The sequence below is a fragment of the Somniosus microcephalus genome, unplaced genomic scaffold (assembly GCF_052327205.1).
Source record: "Somniosus microcephalus isolate GS21.2 unplaced genomic scaffold, FLI_Smic_1.0 unresolved_chr2, whole genome shotgun sequence".
Taxonomy (NCBI): domain Eukaryota; kingdom Metazoa; phylum Chordata; class Chondrichthyes; order Squaliformes; family Somniosidae; genus Somniosus; species Somniosus microcephalus.
In genome coordinates this window covers 89691760-89712356 of record NW_028225180.1, presented here as the reverse complement: position 1 = coordinate 89712356, position 20597 = coordinate 89691760, and the positions used below count along the sequence as shown (strand labels likewise).

At 52.4% G+C, this 20597-nt stretch overlaps 1 protein-coding gene across 2 annotated transcripts; it reads left to right on the top strand.

Moving 5' to 3' along the window:
* Positions 1 to 6: 6 nt before the first annotated feature.
* Positions 7 to 20197, top strand: sf1 (splicing factor 1). Of its 2 annotated transcripts, none has more exons than XM_085976323.1 (9): positions 7 to 2218; positions 4373 to 4462; positions 7979 to 8162; positions 9145 to 9260; positions 9908 to 10015; positions 10308 to 10503; positions 10660 to 10888; positions 16100 to 16282; positions 18238 to 20197. In XM_085976323.1, exons 1-9 carry the CDS (start codon positions 2175 to 2177, stop codon positions 18582 to 18584), a joined length of 1497 nt encoding a protein of 498 aa, XP_085832449.1. In that variant the 5' UTR covers positions 7 to 2174; the 3' UTR covers positions 18585 to 20197. The 2 variants fall into 2 exon arrangements, with proteins under 2 accessions (XP_085832449.1, XP_085832448.1); XM_085976322.1 differs by having other exon boundaries at positions 16100 to 16286.
* The last annotated feature ends 400 nt before the right edge of the window (positions 20198 to 20597 follow it).

The following is a 20597-nucleotide window of genomic DNA, read 5'->3' as shown; positions in this document are numbered from 1 at the left end:
AAATAATGCAATAAGGACCACCTCTTGTTGACTGGGTCTGTGTTCAAAGATCAAAAGCCACGCGGCGGGACAAAATGGGGCGGGGGCACATTTTTGCACTGATCCTGTGCCAGCGGCAGACGCACGGCGTTCCAGCCCCAGACAGAACGCTAACACCGAGGTCACTTCCACTCCTGCAGCAGCACCTGGGGCGTGCCTTTCAGTGACTCCTAGAAACCATGCGTGAAGAATGGAGTGCGGCTCATTGGGCTTTAAGCGGGGATCGATTTCCCCCTCGCTGGGTACCCTTGTTTATTTGCAGAGGAGAGCAGGCCTCCTGGGACCTTGGGTATAAAAAGTATCCGAGACAAGTGCGTAGTGTAGCTCTGCCACCTGACAACCTTTCTACTGGTAAGGCATTGACCCAAGTTTCAAAAAGGTTTGCGAGCACAAAACTTCCGAGCTGGGAGTTGGGGCACTTGAAACCCGGGCTCGCCAGCAGTTGATCTGGGTGTTTCTCGGTGCGACTGCAGTTGCTGCATCTTCTGTCGCCTAGGGAGCGATAGTTTCCATTAGCTAGAATCATCTAGAATGACGAGTCTCTCATCCAAGGGTATGCCTGGGAGGAAGGAGCAGAGGGAATAAATGGCCTACAGCAGGATAAGAACATTAGGGGATGGCGATACGGCCCCTCGAGCCTGCTCCGCCATTCAATAAGATCACGGCTGATCATCCACCTCGACTGCACTTTCCCTCCCCATATACCTGGATTAAAAAAAGAAATGGCCCGTTTGATGTAAGAAAACTACTCGGCACTTAGTCTGAGTATTAAACAAGGCTTTAATCGACTGGTTTTCAACATGGAGATCTCGTTGTGTCCTTCACTAGTTCCTGTTAAAGAATGTCCTGAGCAAGCTGGGCCCGTGCCCGAGTATTTATACTCTCCCTGGACAGCGCCACCAGCAGGCCGCCCAGTATTATTACATAAGTCATTTCCACATGAATGACCAGATTCACGTCACCGTTCCAACCTCCAGGCCCACAAAATTCAAGCCGGACAAAGCAGCAACAAAGTCGTATAATAAATTGAACTGAGTGGCCTGGGGGTTTGACAGCCACAATCCCAGGGCCCCACGTGGCCCAGTGGGTACCTCTGCTCCACCCTATATATTGCTGTTGAGTTGAAAGGCACTTTGAATAGGGCAGGAGCGTTCTGCTGCTGCTGCATTCTACGGCTTTCTTCAGCCCCTTTTGTGCTCCTACGTAGCCTACCAAAAATAGTCTTGCTAGACGATTGACCACTGAAGCGAGAAAGCAAAGGGTTCCTCGGCCCATTCTTAGTTTTAAAGTCTGTAGACCGCCAGCAACAACTTCCATTTATATAGCGCCCACAGGAGCACTTGGAGTATCTCCTAATGAAAGCGTCACTAGCCCACCGTTCTGTTCTTTGTGTTCCTCATTACACAGCTCTGTGCTGTGTTGCTGTCACAGCCGTGCAAGGGGTGGGTGTTGGGGCTCTGGCGAGCGAGCTCGGCTCGGCTCTTGCAGGCTCCGTCTGGATTCGAACCAACTGGCGAGGGTACTCGGGATTTTTGGGTTGAGTACAGTCTGCTCAGTCAACAAGAGGGCTATCCTGGTCTGCTCAGCTGACCTCGAGTTTGTTTTACGATGTAAAATGTTACTTGATTTTTTTTTCCTCCTCCTAAATCTGTCTCATTAACTTCCCTGTTCACAGCCTTAGTGCAATTCCAAAAACTGCTCGAGCTTAACGTAGCTACTGCCTCTCCATCATACTCTGCCTACACGGGTGTGAGCACCGAGTGTTAATCGTGTTCTACTGAATACAGCCAGTGGTGTTAACCAGATTAACTGTTTACAAACAACACTCAGCTCAGGTTAACCACAATTTCCTCGTCTCGGTGCGTCCTGTCAATTGTTAAAGACTACGGTAACCCATTTTTTGGGGAAAACCGGTGCCTAGAGAATTAGGAAAGTGTAGGAGAGGTGTAACGTTTATTGAAATAGAATGAGTAAGGTGAGCGGATAGCGAGTGAGGTGGTTGTGACGGTTTGTGATCCCTGCACAGGTCGCCCTCTCCCGAGCCAATCTACAACAGCGAGGGCAAGAGGCTGAACACCCGCGAGTTCAGAACTCGGAAGAAGCTGGAGGAGGAGAGACACAACCTCATTCAGGAGATGATTGCCCTCAATCCTGATTTCAAACCTCCGGCAGATTACAAGTGAGTTAATACGTTCAGCGCCTGAGATTGAAAAGGAGTTTTTTTTTTAAAGCAGACTTGGGTAAATTGGGAAGTTCAAACATAGAACATAGAAAAATAGGAGCAGGATTTGGCCATTCAATATGATCATGGCTGATCCTCTATCTCAATACCATATTCCTGCTCTCTCCCCATACCCCTTGATGCCTTTTATGTCTAGAAATCTATATCTCCTTAAATATATTCAGTGACTTGGCCTCCACAGCCTTCTGTGGTAGAGAATTCCACAGGTTCACCACCCTCTGAGTGAAGAAATTTCTCCTCCTCTCAGTCCTAAATGTCCTACCCTGTATCCTGAGACTGTGACCCCCCTCGTTCTAGACCCCCCCCCCAAACCAGGGGAAACATCCTCCCTGCATCCAGTCTGTCTAGCCCGGTCAGAATTTTATACGTTTCAATGAGATCCCCTCTCATTCTTCTAAACTCTAGTGAATACAGGCCTAGTCGACCCAATCTCTCCTCATACGACAGTCCTGCCATCCCAGGAATCAGTCTGGTGAACCTTCGCTGCACTCCCTCTATGGCAAGTATATCCTTTCTTAGGTAAGGAGACCAAAACTGCACACACTACTCCAGGTGTGGTCTCACCAAGGCCCTGTATAACTGTAGTAAGACATCCTTGCTCCTGTACTCGAATCCTCTTGCAATGAAGGCCAACATACCATTTGCCTTCCTAACTGCTTGCTGCACCTGCATGTTTGCTTTCAGTGACTGGTGTACAAGGACACCCAGGTCCCTTTGTACATCAACATTTCCCAATCTATCACCATTTAAATAATATTCTGCCTTTCTGTTTTCCTGACCGAAGTGGATCACTTCACATTTATCCACGTTATACTGCATCTGCCATGTATTTGCCCACTCACTCAACTTGCCTAAATCGCCTTGAAGCCTCTTTGCATCCTCCTCACAACTCACAAAAGTTTTTACAGCCTGTAGATTGTTGCGGGGGGATGCGGAGAGGAGAGGAAGACTGGGGGAGGTGAGGCGTTCCACAGTTCTGAGCCCCGGGAAAGCAGTTAAGTTCAAGGATGAGGCAGTGCGACGAGTCTTGATTTCACCAAGGATGCCGGGAGGGGAGAGTGTAAGACAGTAAGTAACTGAAATGAATCGACGGAGATATTGAACAAGAAGCACTATTAACACGGCTTGTAGGGAGAGGCAGGACAAGTTCAGAGTCGGGACTGACATGAATCAGTCATTCATGAAAGAAAGACTTATGATATAATACTGAGCGGCCTGCGGGTGGTGCTGTCCAGGGAGAGTCTAAATACTCGGGCACGGGCCTAGCTTGCGCAGGACATTCTTAACAGGAACTAGTGAAGGACACAACTAGACCTCCATGTTGTAAAACAGTTGATTAAAGCTTTGTTTAACGCTTAGACCAAGTGCCTGGTAGTTTCCTTACATCAGGGGCCCTTCGCCCCAGCATGGAGATGAGAAAAAAATCACTAGAAAGCGTTTTTTACGGTGTAAAATAATTCTTCCAATACACAATAACAGCACGAGGGTGATCGGGAAAGGAGTTCAACTCTGAAGGGACCCACGTGGAGTTAAAGATAAGGAGCAGGGAAGCGATAGTAAATGAGCCATCGATTGTAACACGGGGCAAGTGCGAAACCCCTGGAAGTAGCTGTGGTGTGAGCGCAGTTTGCTCGTGTGCCAACGAAGCCTTGTTTACAGAGAGCGGGGCTGGCGCCGCCAACACCCTTTTTAATGAAAACAAGGGCCGAGTTTGGGATCTGCCATAAAGGGGGCGGGGACCCTCGCCCCACCCTTAACGGGGCGTGGAAACCGCGAGACAGGAGCGTCGATTAAATCGTCGGCTGGGCTGTGCCGCGCCGCTGCATCGTGGCCTTGCGCGCTGCACCACATCGCAGCTTGCGGAGGTACCCGGAGGTGGATGTTGGTGTGGTTCCTTTCCCCAAGAAAGAGAGTGGGGAAGTAACCCAGAGCTGCTGGTGTGCTGTTAACGGCGGGGTGTTGGCTTTACCGGTTCTGGCACCTCGCTGCGGGAGTGGCGGTCGCGGAAGGAGGGTGGGTGCCAATGTTTCTTAGTCGGTAACTCGTGCCTTCTCGCACGCAGGTCATTAAGGTTCATTTGTTTCCCCACAGGCCACCAGCCACGCGCGTGAGTGACAAAGTGATGATCCCGCAGGACGAGTATCCGGAGATAAACTTTGTCGGACTACTGATAGGACCCAGGTAAAGAGACGCTGGCCCGTTGTTACTCCTGTAGGTGTAAGGGGCGTTTGGGTGGTGAGAGGGGTCACTGATTGCTCCACGTGTTGCGAGCTGTGGCTGCTGCCTGTGCTATGGAATCGCACGCATTCCCTGTCCAAGGAGAAGGAAGAGCTTTCGTGTCCTCGCGATGTTGCAAAGTGCTTCACAACCAATTCATTACTTTTGAAATGTAGTCGCCGCTGTGTAGGTCAAGGTGGCCTAGTTCTACACCGAGCAAATTGGGTACAATGGCATTGTGGTTCCGTTACTGGACTAGTAATCCAGAGGCCTGGGTGATCCGGAGACCCGAGTTCAGATCCCACCACCGCAGCTGGGGAATTCGAATTCAATTAAATAAATCTGGAATAGAAAGCTCGTGTCAGTAATGGGTTGTGGTTCACTGATTCCCCTTAGGGAAGGAAATCTACCGCCCTTGCCCGGTCTGGCCGATGTGTGACTCCAGACCCACAGCCATGTGGTTGACTCTTGACTGCCCTCTGAAACGGCCTAGCGAGCCACTCAGTTGTATTCAGGAAGGCGGCCACCTTCTCGAGGGCAATTAGAAATGGGCAATAAATGCTGGGCCTTGCCAAATTAAAAAAAAAAGTTAATCTGGTGACGTTGGTTGAGGCATAATGTTGGCCAGGACACCGGGGAGAACTCCCTGCTCCTCTTCCAATAGCACCATGGGAGCTTTCACTTCCAGCTGATGGTTTAACGACTCATCCGAAAGCACTGGAGTGTCCGCCTGGATTATGGGTTTGAGTCCTGCAGGAGCCTTGTGACTCGGGCGAGAGTCCTCGCGCTGAAGCACGGGCAGCCCTGAATTTTCCACTGACCAGGTTGACGCTTGGTTTCCCCTCTTAAGAACTTTCAACACACAAATTCTTCAGACGAGAAAGAGCGGGTTAAATTGGGATATAACCTGTCATGCTTTTACTCCCGAGTGCTCTGGGTGGTTTGTGACCCTATCAGGAAATAGTTGGGGCTTGTAATAAGGGAACAGCTATAATCATGGGGGATTTTAACTTTCATATTGACTGGACTAATCAAATTGGGCATGGCAGCCTTGAGGAAGAGTTCATAGAGTGTATTAGGGACGGGTTCCTTGAGCAGTATGTAACTGAACCAACCAGGGGGCAGGCAACCTTAGATCTGGTCCTGTGTAATGAGACAGGATTAATAAAAAATGTCCTAGTAAAGGATCCCCTTGGAATGAGTGACCATAACATGGTTGAATTCCAAATTCAGTTTGAGGATGAGAGTGTTGGATCTCAAACCAGCGTACTGAGCTTAAATAAAGGAGACTATGAAGGTATGAGAGTAGAATTGACTAAAGTGGACTGGGAAAATAGATTAAAGTGTAAGACGGTACAAGAGCAGTGGTCTACATTCAAGGAGATATTTCACATCTTTCAAGATAAATATATTCCACTGAGGAAAAAGGGGAGTAAAAGAAAAGACAGCCATCCGTGGCTTAGTAAAGTAATAAAGGATAGTATCCGACTGAAAACAAGGGCATATAAAGTAGCCAAATCTAGTTAGAGGATAGAAGATTGGGAAGCATTTAAAAGCCAGCAAACAATAACTAAAAGATTAATTAAGAAAGGGAAGATAGATTATGAAAGTAAACTAGCAAAAAATATAAAAACAGATAGCAAGAGTTTCTACAGCTATATAAAAAGAAAAAGGGTGGCTAAAGTGAACGTTGGTCCCTCAGAGGATAGGACCGGGAAACTAGTGGTGGGGAACATGGAGATGGCAAAGACGCTGAACAAATATTTTGTATCAGTCTTTACAGTAGAGGACACTAAAAATATCCCAACACTGGACAAACGGGGCAATGGGGGGGGGGAGGAGCTAAACACGATTAAAATCACTAAGGAGATGGTACTCAGTAAAATAATGGGACTTAAGGTGGATAAATCCCTCGGACCTGATGGCCTACATCCTAGGGTCTTGAGAGAAGTGGCGGTAGGGATTGTGGATGCATTGGTGATTATTTTCCAGAACTCCCTGGACTCGGGAAAGGTCCCGGCAGATTGAAAAACTGCTAATGTAACACCCTTATTTAAGAAGGGAAGTAGACAAAAAGCTGGAAACTATAGACCAGTTAGCCTAACATCTGTGGTTGGCAAAATGTTGGAGTCCATTATTAAGGACAGCCAGCATGGTTTTATGAAGGGGAAGTCATGTTTGACAAATTTGCTCGAATTCTTTGAGGATGTAACAAACAGGGTGGATAAAGGGGAACCAGTGGATGTAGTGTATTTGGACTTCCAAAAGGCATTTGACAAGGTTCTACACGAAAGATTACTGATCAAGATAAGAAATCACGGGATTGGGGGTAATATACTGGCATGGGTGGAAGATTGGCTATCTAACAGAAAACAGAGAGTTGGGATAAATGGTTCGTTCTTGGGCTGGCAATCAGTAACTAGTGGTGTTCCGCAGGGGTCAGTGCTGGGACCCCAACTCTTTACAATCTATATTAACGATTTGGAGGAAGGGACCGAGTGTAACATATCAAAGTTTGCCGACGATACAAAGATGGAAGGGAAAGCAGTGAGTGAGGAGGACATAAAAAACCTGCAAAAGGACATAGACAGGCTAAGTGAGTGGGCAGAGATTTGGCAGATGCAATATAATGTTGGAAAGTGTGAGGTTATGCACTTTGGCAGAAAAAATCAAAGAGCAAGTTATTATCTAAATGGAGAGAAACTGCAAAGTGCTACAGTACAAAGGGATCTGGGGGTCCTGGTGCATGAAACACAGAAGGTTAGCATGCAGGTACAGCAGGTGATCAGGAAGGCCAATGGAATCTTGGCTTTTATTGCAAGGGGGATGGAGTATAAGAACAGGGAAGTCTTGCTGCAGTTATACAGGGTATTGGTGAGGCCACACCTGGAATACTGCGTGCAGTTTTGGTTTCCATATTTAAGAAAAGATATACTTGCTCTCGAGGCGGTTCAGAGAAGGTTCACTCGGTTGATTCCGGAGATGAGGGGGTTGACGTATGAGGAAAGGTTGAGTAGGTTGGGACTCTACTCATTGGAGTTCAGAAGAATGAGAGGCGATCTTATCGAAACATATAAGATTGTGAGGGGGCTTGATCGGGTGGATGCGGGGAGGATGTTTCCACTGATGGGTGAGACTAGAACTAGGGGGCATAATCTAAGAATAAGGGGCTGCCCTTTCAAAACTGAGATGAGGAGAAACTTCTTCACTCAGAGGGTAGTAAATCTATGGAATTTGCTACCCCAGAGAGCTGTGGAAGCTGCAACATTAAATAAATTTAAAATGGAGATGGACAGTTTCCTAGCAGATAAGGGAATTGGGGGTTACGGGGAGAGGGCAGGGAAGTGGACGTGAGTCTAGATTCGGATCAGCCATGATCCTATTGAATGGCGGAGCAGGCCCGAGGGGCCGTATAGCCTACTCCTGCTCCTACTTCTTATGTTCTTATGTTCACTCACCCACTCTCTCTCTCTTGCTCAGGGGCAACACACTGAAGAACATCGAGAAAGAATGCAACGCCAAAATCATGATCCGAGGGAAAGGCTCGGTGAAGGAAGGGAAGGTGGGGCGGAAGGATGGACAGATGCTCCCGGGGGAGGACGAGCCCCTGCACGCGCTGGTCACTGCGAACACCATGGAGAATGTGAAGAAGGCAGTGGAACAGGTAGAGCGCTGCCGCTGCAATAGACCTTTCGCTCTCTCTCCTCTTCACCTGGCGGTGCTGCTGCTGTCCAGTACCTCACCAAAGTGGTCCTGTCCCCTGTGAGACGGGAGTGTGCCGGTGGGCTTTTTGAGGCTTCACAAGGAGCCCAATCTCGTCCTTGTCTCTCATCGACTCGCTCCATTTGCAGAGTGGGTCACTGGGTAGTAATCGGTCGGGTCCCCAATTGGAAACGGCTCTGTCACCAATCTGCATGGGGTTGGAACTGGGCTCTTCTGCAGTGCTGCATCTACCCACGAGCAATTTCCCCTTGTGCTGCATGGCCGCGCAGCGCTCCAGGGGTCCCGTGCAGACGGTGAGCCGGCTTCTGAATTTAAAAAACCGCGCATGCACGGACTTCTGAATGGGCCACATGGCCCCCCCAAAAAATGACAAGTGAACATTGCCCACAGGGCCCTCGGGGAGCTGCTGGTTTGTACTCAACGCAGGTTCATTCAGATATCCCTCTGAGCACGCGGCCTGCGAGCAAGCGGGTCTTAAATTCCAACTCTTGGCCTGCTCACTCGTTTCTGTTTTAATAGTTTCCCGAGTCACTACTATAAACACCTCCACACGCGCACCCCCCCCCCCCCCCCCCCCATCGGAAAGACGGCACCACCGACCGTACGGTGCTCCCTCAGCTCCGCCCCTCCGGCAGTGCGGCTCTCCCTCAGCACCGCCCCTCCGACAGCTCCCTCAGCACCGCCCCTCCGACAGTGCGGCTCTCCCTCAGCACCGCCCCTCCGACAGCTCCCTCAGCACCGCCCCTCCGACAGTGCGGCGCTCCCTCAGTACTGCCTAACAGGAGAATGTTCCTGCTGCCTTGACTCTGCCTTACCGTTACAGGGTCTTTAGTTTTTGGTCTTTAGTTTGTCTGTAATGCACGGCGGCCGAGTAGGGAAGACAAGAATGCGCAGGTCTGGCTAACGATCCTTTCTTCTTGCAGATCCGAGGTATCCTGAAGCAGGGGATCGAGACGCCCGAGGATCAGAACGACCTTCGAAAGATGCAGCTGAGAGAGCTGGCTCGCCTCAATGGCACCCTCCGTGAGGATGACAACAGGTAATGGCCTGTGCCGCAGGGTGCTTGGGCGTCCAAGTCTGGAGACCTGCGGCTGGTGCGGTGCCTCCCCCGCCCCTCCGACAGTGCGGCGCTCCCTCGGTACCGCCCCTCCGACAGTGCGGCGCTCCCTCGGTACCGCCCCTCCGACAGTGCGGCGCTCCCTCGGTACCGCCCCTCCGACAGTGCGGCGCTCCCTCGGTACCGCCCCTCCGACAGTGCGGCGCCGGCGAGTGTTGGCCTGGATTGGGACTTGAACGCACAACCTTCTGACTCTGAGAAGATGCTAGCGACCGAGCCAAGCCTGCACTCTAAGTGCAGAGTAAAAGTCTGCCCCAACAACCTGCCTTAAACTAACCTTAAAAAGGCCCCTCACACCATCTTCCCCTTTCCCACACCCTGTAGCCGGTTCAACTGATTGCTTGTTAGCTCTGAATGAGGGCCATTGTTGTGCTGACACTGAGCTGGGTTAAAAGTGCCCGAACTCACTTCACCCACTGGTGAAGAGACCGTGTGCTAACCCATTGCACCTCAACAGTTAACATCACTTTGTGGTGACTTCTTCACATCAATTCCCCAGTGAACTCCTACTTGCCCCTGGTTTGTTTTTGAAACTTCATTTTAAAAACCGTCTCCCCTTTGCCGTGCAGGATACTGAGGCCCTGGCAGAGCACCGAGCCCAGGAGCATCACCAACACGACGTTGTGTACAAAGTGCGGCGGCGCTGGGCACATCGCTTCCGACTGCAAATTTGCCAGGTCAGTCATTGCTGCTTTGAAACCGCAGATCGCCGGCGGGGGGGTTCCTGCTCTGTGTTCGCTTCAGAGGGCTGTAGATGGTAGAGATTCGAATGGACCAGAGATTCCCCTTCAGACAAAGCTCTGTGCTTTTTAGAGATGCGTAAATCGACGGTGCACCATTGCTACTGGTCCGTCTTAAAGTTGTGAGGGAGGGACTGGGATGTAATGAGTTTTGTTAGTTGTGTGTGTGTTGAGGTTTCTTGTGAAGGAACTGCAGTTGCCGACCGTTTATCTCCTCCCTCCCCTGCAGCGGGGGCTCATTCAACAGGCCGGGAGACCCGCAGTCGGCCCAGGACAAGGCGCGGATGGACAAGGAGTACCTGTCTCTAATGGCCGAGCTGGGCGAAGCGCCGGTCCCAACATCGTCATCCTCGGGGCATCCAAACACCTCGCAGCAGAGCATCCCGCGGACCTCTGGGCCCGGCAACAACCAGCAACAACTTCCAGTAAGTCGGGATTCCTTCCCCCGTTTCCCCTGTACTGCTGTACAGCTGCACGGTATCAGTAGCCACCTGGTGTGCAGCCCCTTTCCTCTGTCTCTTCATTCCCCCTCCCGCCTTTCCAAAGTTACCGCTCTTGACTCCACTCTTCTTCCTTTACAGAACAGACCTCCGTGGATGAACTCTGGCCCCTCCGATAACAACAGACCCTATCATGGGATGCACGGTGGCCCCGGGGGTCCTGGAGGGCCGCACCCGGGCTTCCCTCCGCCGATGCCCAACATGAGCGGACACCCATTGCCACACAATCCCAACGGGCCTCCGCCACCCTGGATGCAGCCGCCGCCACCTCCACTAAACCAGGGCCACCCGCCCGTGCACCCGCCTATGAGTAAGCGTCTGGGGTGTTGGGGGGGTGTTCGGTACTGGTAACGGAGCAAGGATTGCGTGGGGGGGAGTGGGTGTCCTCGGGTAGGAGCCCAGTGCCGGGGACCCCTGTCCGAGCTTCGGGAAGGCTGTGTCCAAAGGGTTGTGATGCTGTAATTGCAAAAGTCGCCAATACTGTACTACAACAATTTATATTTATACAGAGCCTTTATAACGTAATAAAACATTCCGCGGTGCTTCACAGGAGCGTCATCAGACAAGCAAACAAAACCAGACACTGAGCCGCATGAGACATTAGGACAGAAGAAAGAGGTCGGTTTTAAGGAGGAGAGAGAGGCGGAGAGGTTTAGGGAGGGAATTCCAGAGCTCGGGGCCCAGGCGGCTGAAGGCACGGCCGCCAATGGTGGAGCGATGGAAATCGGGGGATGCGCAAGAGGCCAGAATTGGAGGAGCGCAGAGATGGTGGGGGGGTCAGCGAGCACGGGGGGTGATGGGTGAACGGGACTGGGTGCGAGTTAGGACACAAACACAAGAAGATAATGTAGAATACACATGGACGGAAACCTGCTTTTTCGTGTTTGTCCGCCCCCTTGCATCAGTGGAGTGTTTTTTTGGGGTTGGGGGGTGGATATGGTAGAAATCGCTCAGCTTACCCGTGTTTCATATCGAGCCCAGGCTGCTGCAGCTTATCCCCCCGTGGTTACGGATCACCCTGAGAGACATGGCTTTTTAACTCGCATGAGAGCCCAGGTCAAGGGTCAGGGTGCAGGATACCTCGAGCAGTGGAAGAGATGATGATGCAAAGCAGCAGTTAGGGGACGCTTTTGGGGGGGGGGGGTTGGAAGACCGAGGCGATGAGGCTTGATTTCAATATAAGGAGAGGGGGGAGAGCGGGAGGTGGAGCTCGAGGGGGGAATGTTCAGAGGATGTCTGACCATCGTCCGATAATGCCACGAATCTCGAGGGCAAAGGTTACTGTTGCCGCTGGTCCCCGAACGCTTAATCGTGTCGCTTCACAAGGCATGGTGAGTACAGTCAGAGCTTGTACAAGGACTGTGCACTGGAGAACCGCAGACTGTTGTGGTCCCCATATTAGCATAAGAACATAAGAAATAGGAGCAGGAGTAGGCCAATCGGCCCCTCGAGCCTGCTCCACCATTCAATAAGATCATGGCTGATCTGATCCTAACCTCAAATCTTCTATCACTGTGCATCCACCCGAACCCATGTGATCTCCCGGGAGAGGCGAAAAACCAGATAAAGACCCAATGGCCAATTTGGGAGAAAAAAATCTGGGAAATTCCTCTCCGACACATCTAGGCGATCGAAATTCTTCCAGGAGATCACTCTGTCCCTATATTTTCTACAGAACTTACCTTCTGTAAAGGCAATCTCCACCCCAGCCAGGAACAGGAATAAAACCATCTCCTGAAATCTAACACAGAATTAGAACACAGTAGGAGCAGAACCAGGCTACACGGCCCCTGGGCCCACTCCACTACCCACAGGGCCATGACCATTCCGAACCTAGACTCATGTCCAATTTCCTGCCCGCTCCCCGTAACCCTTAATTCCCTTTACTTCTAGGAAACTATCTATTTCTGTTTTAAATTTATTTAATGATGTAACTTCCACAGCTTTCTGGGGCAGCAAATTCCACAAACCTACCACCCCCTGAGTGAAGAAGTTTCTCCTCATCTCAGTTTTGAAAGAGCAGCCCCTTATTTTAAGATTATGCCCCCTAGTTCTAGTTTCACCCATCATTGGGAACATCCTCACCGCATCCACCCGATCAAGCCCCTTCACAATCTTACATGTTTCAATAAGATCGCCTCTCATTCTTCTGAACTCCAATGAGTAGAGTCCCAATCTACTCAACCCCTCCTCATATGTCCATCCCCTCATCCCCGGGATTAACCGAGTGAACCTTCTTTGTACTGACTCGAGAGCAAATATGTCTTTTCTTAAGTATGGACACCAAAGCTGTATGCAGTATTCCAGGTGCGGTCTCACCAATACCTTGTACAATTGAAGCAATACCTCCCTGTTTTTATATTCTATCCCCCTAGCAATAAAAGCCAACATTCCATTGGCCTTCTTGATCACTTGCTGCACCTGCATACTAACTTTTTGAGTTTTGTGCACCAGGACCCCCAGATCCCTTTGTAAAACAGTACTTTCCAGTTTCTTGCCATTAAGATAATAACTTGCTCTATGATTTTTCCTGCCAAAGTGCATAACCTCACACTTTCCAGTATTGTATTCCATCTGCCAAATCTCTGCCCACTTACTTAGCCTGTCTGTGTCCCTTTGCAGGTTTTTTATGTCCTCCTCACTCACTACTTTCCGTCCCATCTTTGTATCATCTGCAAACTTTGATATGTTACACTCGGTCCCCTCCTCCAAATCGTTAATATAGATTGTAAAGAGTTGGGGACCCAGCACTGACCCCTGCGGAACACCACTAGTTACTGATTGCCAGTCTGAAAATGAACCATTTATCCCAACTCTCTGCTTTCTGTTAGAGAGCCAATCCTCCACCCACGCCAGAATATTACCCCCAATCCTGTGATTTTTTATCTTAAGCAATAATCTTTTGTGTGGCACCTTGTCAAATGCCTTTTGGAAGTCTAAATACACTACATCCACTGGTTCCCCTTTATCCACCCTATACGTTACTTCCTCAAAGAACTCCAGCAAATTTGTCAAACATGACTTCCCCTTCATGAAACCATGCTGAGTTTGTCCTATTAAATTATGATTATCCAAATGTCCCGTTACTGTCTCCTTAATAATGGACTCTAACATTTTACCAACCACAGATGTTAGGCTAACAGGTCTATAGTTTCCAGCCTTCTGCCTACTACCCTTTTTAAATAAGGGTGTTACATTAGCAGTTTTCCAATCTGCCGGGACCTTTGCTGAGTCCAGTGAGTTTTGGAAAATTATTACCAAAATTATAACTGCAGAAGGTGCAAGAAAGATTCACAAAGATGATGGCAGAACTGAGAGGTTCTAACTATCAGGAAGGATTGAACAGGCGGGGGCTCTTTTCTCTGGGGAAGAGAAGGCCGAGGGCTGACCTGACCGAGGTCTTTAAAATTATGAAGGGGTTTCGATAGGGTAGACACCGAGATGATGTTTCCACTTAGGGGCCACCAATATAAGATCGCCACTAATAAATCCAATCAGGAATTCAGGAGAAACTTCTTTACCCAGAGAGTGGGGAGAATGTGGAACTCGCTCCCACAGGGAGTGGTTGAGGCGAATGGCACAGATGGATTTAAGGGGAAGCTGGATAAACACGAGGGAGAAAGGAATAGAAGGTTATGTTGATGGGGTGAGATGGAGGGGTGGGAGGAGGCTGGTGTGGAGCAGAAACACCGGCACGGAGCAGATGGGCCGAATGGCCTGTCTGTGATGTAAATACTGTGTAACTGCATCAATTGCAGTTTCTAGTATTTCACTTCAACCCAGCGAGGGGTCTGTGAGTAATCTAGCCCTGCCTCTCCGCGAGCGAGGGGTCTGTGAGTAATTAGCCCTGCCTCTCCGCGAGCGAGGGGTCTGTGAGTAATCTAGCCCTGCCTCTCCGCGAGCGAGGGGTCTGTGAGTAATCTAGCCCTGCCTCTCCGCGAGCGAGGGGTCTGTGAGTAATCTAGCCCTGCCTCTCCGCGAGCGAGGGGTCTGTGAGTAATCTAGCCCTGCCTCTCCGCGAGCGAGGGGTCTGTGAGTAATTAGCCCTGCCTCTCCGCGAGCGAGGGGTCTGTGAGTAATTAGCCCTGCCTCTCCGCCTGGCGAGGGGGTCTGTGAGTAATTAGCCCTGCCTCTCCGCGAGCGAGGGGGTCTGTGAGTAATTAGCCCTGCCTCTCCGCGAGCGAGGGGGTCTGTGAGTAATTAGCCCTGCCTCTCCGCGAGCGAGGGGTCTGTGAGTAATTAGCCCTGCCTCTCCGCGAGCGAGGGGGTCTGTGAGTAATTAGCCCTGCCTCTCCGCGAGCGAGGGGGTCTGTGAGTAATTAGCCCTGCCTCTCCGCGAGCGAGGGGTCTGAGAGTAATTAGCCCTGCCTCTCCGCGAGCGAGGGGTCTGAGAGTAATTAGCCCTGCCTCTCCGCGAGCGAGGGGGTCTGTGAGTAATTAGCCCTGCCTCTCCGCGAGCGAGGGGGTCTGTGAGTAATTAGCCCTGCCTCTCCGCGAGCGAGGGGTCTATGAGTAATCGAGCCCTGCCTCTCCGCGAGTGAGGGGTCTGAGAGTAATTAGCCCTGCCTCTCCGCCTGGCGAGGGGTCTGTGAGTAATTAGCCCTGCCTCTCCGCCTGGCGAGGGGTCTGTGAGTAATTAGCCCTGCCTCTCCGCCTGGCGAGGGGTCTGTGAGTAATTAGCCCTGCCTCTCCGCGAGCGAGGGGTCTATGAGTAATCTAGCCCTGCCTCTCCGCGAGTGAGGGGTCTGAGAGTAATTAGCCCTGCCTCTCCGCGAGCGAGGGGTCTGTGAGTAATTAGCCCTGCCTCTCCGCGAGCGAGGGGTCTGAGAGTAATTAGCCCTGCCTCTCCGCGAGCGAGGGGTCTGTGAGTAATTAGCCCTGCCTCTCCGCGAGCGAGGGGTCTGTGAGTAATTAGCCCTGCCTCTCCACGAGCGAGGGGTCTGTGAGTAATCGAGCCCTGCCTCTCCGCGAGCGAGGGGTCTGTGAGTAATTAGCCCTGCCTCTCCGCGAGCGAGGGGTCTGTGAGTAATTAGCCCTGCCTCTCCGCCTGGCGAGGGGTCTGAGAGTAATTAGCCCTGCCTCTCCGCGAGCGATGGGTCTGAGAGTAATTAGCCCTGCCTCTCCGCGAGCGAGGGGTCTGAGAGTAATTAGCCCTGCCTCTCCGCCTGGCGAGGGGTCTGAGAGTAATTAGCCCTGCCTCTCCGCCTGGCGAGGGGTCTGTGAGTAATTAGCCCTGCCTCTCCGTTGCGCTGCTCTGCTGGGACCACTAACTGAATTACAACCTTCCTGTTAACAGTTCTACTCTTTCGCCTCGCAGGGTGTGACTAAATACTGAGAATGCAGGCTAGAGTCACTCTCCCCCTATTTGAGGTTGCCAATGAGTTCTACACTGAGGGCGAGCAGTTTTAAACCATAGCGAGATGTTTTTGTACAGGCTCGTCTCCTCTGTTTGAAAAGGTTTCTGCCGTCAGATGAAGCCTTCTGCGTCCACCTCACCCAATACTTTGTGTTTCTGTGACAGACATGATGCCCCATCCAATGGGGATGATGCCTCCTCCACCCCCACCGCCAGCCAGCCAGCCTCCACCCCCACCCACCGGCCCCATCCCACCCTGGCAACAACAGCAGCCGCAGCAACAACAACCTCCACCTCCACCTCCCAACAGCAGCATGGCCTCCAGTGCACCCTTACCCTGGCAACAGAGTGAGTAAGGATGCATTTCTGAACTTCGTTTGTTTTTTTAAAGCCTTCAGTAAATGCTTGTTAATGGGCAGTGACCTGTATTTAAAAAAAAATATTGGTGCTTTTCAGTCTGATGTCTGTCTCTCTCGCTCTGCCCCTCGCTCTCTCTGCCCCTCTCTCGCTCTGTCTCTGCCCCTCTCTCGCTCTGTCTCTGCCCCTCTCTCGCTCTGTCTCTGCCCCTCTCTCGCTCTGTCTCTGCCCCTCTCTCGCTCTGTCTCTGCCCCTCTCTCGCTCTGTCTCTGCCCCTCTCTCGCTCTGTCTCTGCCCCTCTCTCGCTCTGTCTCTGCCCCTCTCTCGCTCTGTCTCTGCCCCTCTCTCGCTCTGTCTCTGCCCCTCTCTCGCTCTGTCTCTGCCCCTCTCTCGCTCTGTCTCTGCCCCTCTCTCGCTCTGTCTCTGCCCCTCTCTCGCTCTGTCTCTGCCCCTCTCTCGCTCTGTCTCTGCCCCTCTCTCGCTCTGTCTCTGCCCCTCTCTCGCTCTGTCTCTGCCCCTCTCTCGCTCTGTCTCTGCCCCTCTCTCGCTCTGTCTCTGCCCCTCTCTCGCTCTGTCTCTGCCCCTCTCTCGCTCTGTCTCTGCCCCTCTCTCGCTCTGTCTCTGCCCCTCTCTCGCTCTGTCTCTGCCCCTCTCTCGCTCTGTCTCTGCCCCTCTCTCGCTCTGTCTCTGCCCCTCTCTCGCTCTGTCTCTGCCCCTCTCTCGCTCTGTCTCTGCCCCTCTCTCGCTCTGTCTCTGCCCCTCTCTCGCTCTGTCTCTGCCCCTCTCTCGCTCTGTCTCTGCCCCTCTCTCGCTCTGTCTCTGCCCCTCTCTCGCTCTGTCTCTGCCCCTCTCTCGCTCTGTCTCTGCCCCTCTCTCGCTCTGTCTCTGCCCCTCTCTCGCTCTGTCTCTGCCCCTCTCTCGCTCTGTCTCTGCCCCTCTCTCGCTCTGTCTCTGCCCCTCTCTCGCTCTGTCTCTGCCCCTCTCTCGCTCTGTCTCTGCCCCTCTCTCGCTCTGTCTCTGCCCCTCTCTCGCTCTGTCTCTGCCCCTCTCTCGCTCTGTCTCTGCCCCTCTCTCGCTCTGTCTCTGCCCCTCTCTCGCTCTGTCTCTGCCCCTCTCTCGCTCTGTCTCTGCCCCTCTCTCGCTCTGTCTCTGCCCCTCTCTCGCTCTGTCTCTGCCCCTCTCTCGCTCTGTCTCTGCCCCTCTCTCGCTCTGTCTCTGCCCCTCTCTCGCTCTGTCTCTGCCCCTCTCTCGCTCTGTCTCTGCCCCTCTCTCGCTCTGTCTCTGCCCCTCTCTCGCTCTGTCTCTGCCCCTCTCTCGCTCTGTCTCTGCCCCTCTCTCGCTCTGTCTCTGCCCCTCTCTCGCTCTGTCTCTGCCCCTCTCTCGCTCTGTCTCTGCCCCTCTCTCGCTCTGTCTCTGCCCCTCTCTCGCTCTGTCTCTGCCCCTCTCTCGCTCTGTCTCTGCCCCTCTCTCGCTCTGTCTCTGCCCCTCTCTCGCTCTGTCTCTGCCCCTCTCTCGCTCTGTCTCTGCCCCTCTCTCGCTCTGTCTCTGCCCCTCTCTCGCTCTGTCTCTGCCCCTCTCTCGCTCTGTCTCTGCCCCTCTCTCTCGCTCTGTCTCTGCCCCTCTCTCTCGCTCTGTCTCTGCCCCTCTCTCTCGCTCTGTCTCGGCCTCTCTCTCGCTCGGCTCACTCTGTGCTGACTGTGAATTGATTGATTGGCCATCCTCCCTATTCCTCCTGTCCCGGTGCTGCACTGTAAACTCCCTCAGCCACCGGAGGCAGCTTTGCTGAGCAGCGTATCCCCCTGCTGCTGGGCGGACATGTCTGTAGAGAAGAGGGTGTAACTGCCTCAGTAACTGGCCTCTCCTGGAGCTGAATGCCCAGTTTGTGCGTTGCGCTCACTTGCCAAGTGACTGCCTCTGTGCCTCTCTGTTTTTTCTTCCTCCCGCAGATACCAGCACCACGACGACTACTACGGCGAGCATCCCTCCGTGGCAGCAGCAGCAGCAACAGCAACAACAGGCCCAGCCCACGCCGGCCTCCAGCGCGGCCCCTCCACCGCCGATGCCTGCCGCCCCTTCTATGGTTCCGCCTCCCCCTGGGGTCCAGCCTCCCCTCCCTCCCGGAGCCCCGCCCCCGCCGCCCCCTCCCCCACCCGGCACGGCCGCCATGATGTACGCCCCGCCGCCCCCACCCCCCATGGACCCCTCCAACTTTGTAATGATGGGGGTGGGCGTGCCGGGGATGCCGCCCTTTGGAATGCCCCCGGCTCCTCCCCCTCCCCCTCCCCAGACCTAAAGGACCCCTATTTCAGTTACCCGTACCCCCGAACCATGTACAGATAATAAAAAAAGAGAAAGTCACTCCAGAGGGAGTCGCGGTCGCGGTGCCACGATTGGCACAGAAGCTCACCATGGCGCACTGCCGCTTTTTTGTTTTAAGTTTTAGAATAAAAGAAATTAGACACAGGGACATGCTAGGGAACAACCTCCGCACCTCTCGCCTGAACAGTAAGCCTGTAATCGCACCCTCCCGTTTGCCTAGAGCAACCGAATGAAGCCTTTTGATGAAGATGTTGGTCGTTGGGGTGGGGGGAAAGTGAGCATCAAAGCAGTATTAAGGGTGATTAAAAATGATAAGCGGTCTCTCTCTTGTAAATGTACCATTCTCACTAAATCTGTATCTGAAGCTTGAATCTGCGCTCGAAGATTTGGTTGTTTATTTTTTTTAAAACACACGCAAGTCATTTTTAGCCGTGCAGCTGGTTTGAAACGCATCTGTCTGTTTGGGACGGGTGCAGACTCGGAGCAATCGAATGATCTGGGTGTTCTGTGCGAGGAAGCGAAGTGTCGGAGGGAATCGTTGTCCCTTGGTGCGCACTTTCCCCCCCCCCCCCCCTCGCACAGAGTGTGTGTGTGTGTAGTCCTGGACCTGCAGCCTCTACACTGGCGATGCTCGGCTCCCTCTGCGAGGAGTTCTTTCTGTGTCGGCTGCGTTCCAGCTCGGAGGAGGCTTGAGGTCCACGAGAGGAGGGCTCTGCTCGGGTTGAGCTGTTATCTGTATATAGTTGAAGCACCTGCCCGTGTGCTCTCATTGTTGGGGTGCGGGTGGGTGGAGCGGAGATCAAGCATTCGTGTAGCTATTGAAGGCGACAGTATCTCTTGTGGTTCAACAATCCCTTCGGAAATAAAAAGATCGGAATAAAAATAAAATGGCTTCCCGGTGTTTCCGAAATGGCCGCCACGCTGGTACCTCATTCTGTGATCGGTGCTCTTGTCAGAACAAGCCACTGTACAAACGGCCGGTTCCTTTTCTTTGTTCGGTGAAATAATGTAAACCATTTTTGACAGTTGTACAGCAATCGGGGTTTCCATTTTTTCTTTGCACCGCGGTTATTTTTCCTTGTTTCCCCCCACCGGCCCCCTTCCCCGATGCTTGGGCGGAGCTTAATGCTGCAAGTGAAGAGGGCCAACCAGGAGGAGGAAGAGGCTCGTGTCTCTCTTTCCCCCCCCTCCCCCTAAAATCGCAGGACTCGCAAGCACTCCCCTTGCTTTCCAGAAGGTGGGGGGGGGGGGGGTTGTTGGTCACTGCCAGATCCGGGGCCAGTGAGCGCATGGTCCAGTTGCGTGGCCGCTGTTCCGTGAGCTGCTGTGTGCTTCACTACGCCCCTGGTCTCCCAAACCCTGTACGCGCCAGGCGGGGTGTGCTGTCCCTTTAACCAACTACTTTCTGTCTTGCGGTTTCGCTCTTGTGTGTGACGTTTTTGCAGGAATGGTGTGTAAACTTTTTAATTTCGCCTCGAGGTTGGAAGCCTGGAGCGTTTCCAGTTTGTTTCCTCGCGCTCTCTCTCTCTCGATGTGAGACATTAAAAGGGGGAAGATTCACAAAATAAACTCCTATGTTTTCTTAAATTTGTCCATTTATTTTTTGTTCTTTTTCACCCGGTGGGGGTGCCTGTGTGTATTTAGGGCACAAGTGTGTGTCTTGCTTCAAGAAAGATCTGCATTTCGAGCGTGCCTCATCGCATCTGGTTCAGCAACACCTCGCCATTTAAAGATTAAAGCCCAGTCGTTTAGATAGATTCAGCAGCCTGCACCCATAGGAACGACCAGTCGATGGGTTTTGGTGTTGCTCCAGAGCCCAGTCGCTGAGAACTGCCTGCTTTCAGCTTTGGCCTGGGATCCTTTCTTAACTTTCACACAAACCATTGGAACAGGACGTGGGTTTAAGAACGGCAAGACTGCTGGTCTTGACACTGTCGCACTCGCCGGCACTGCAGTGGGAGTATGGGGCTGCAGCGCCAGCCCAGTG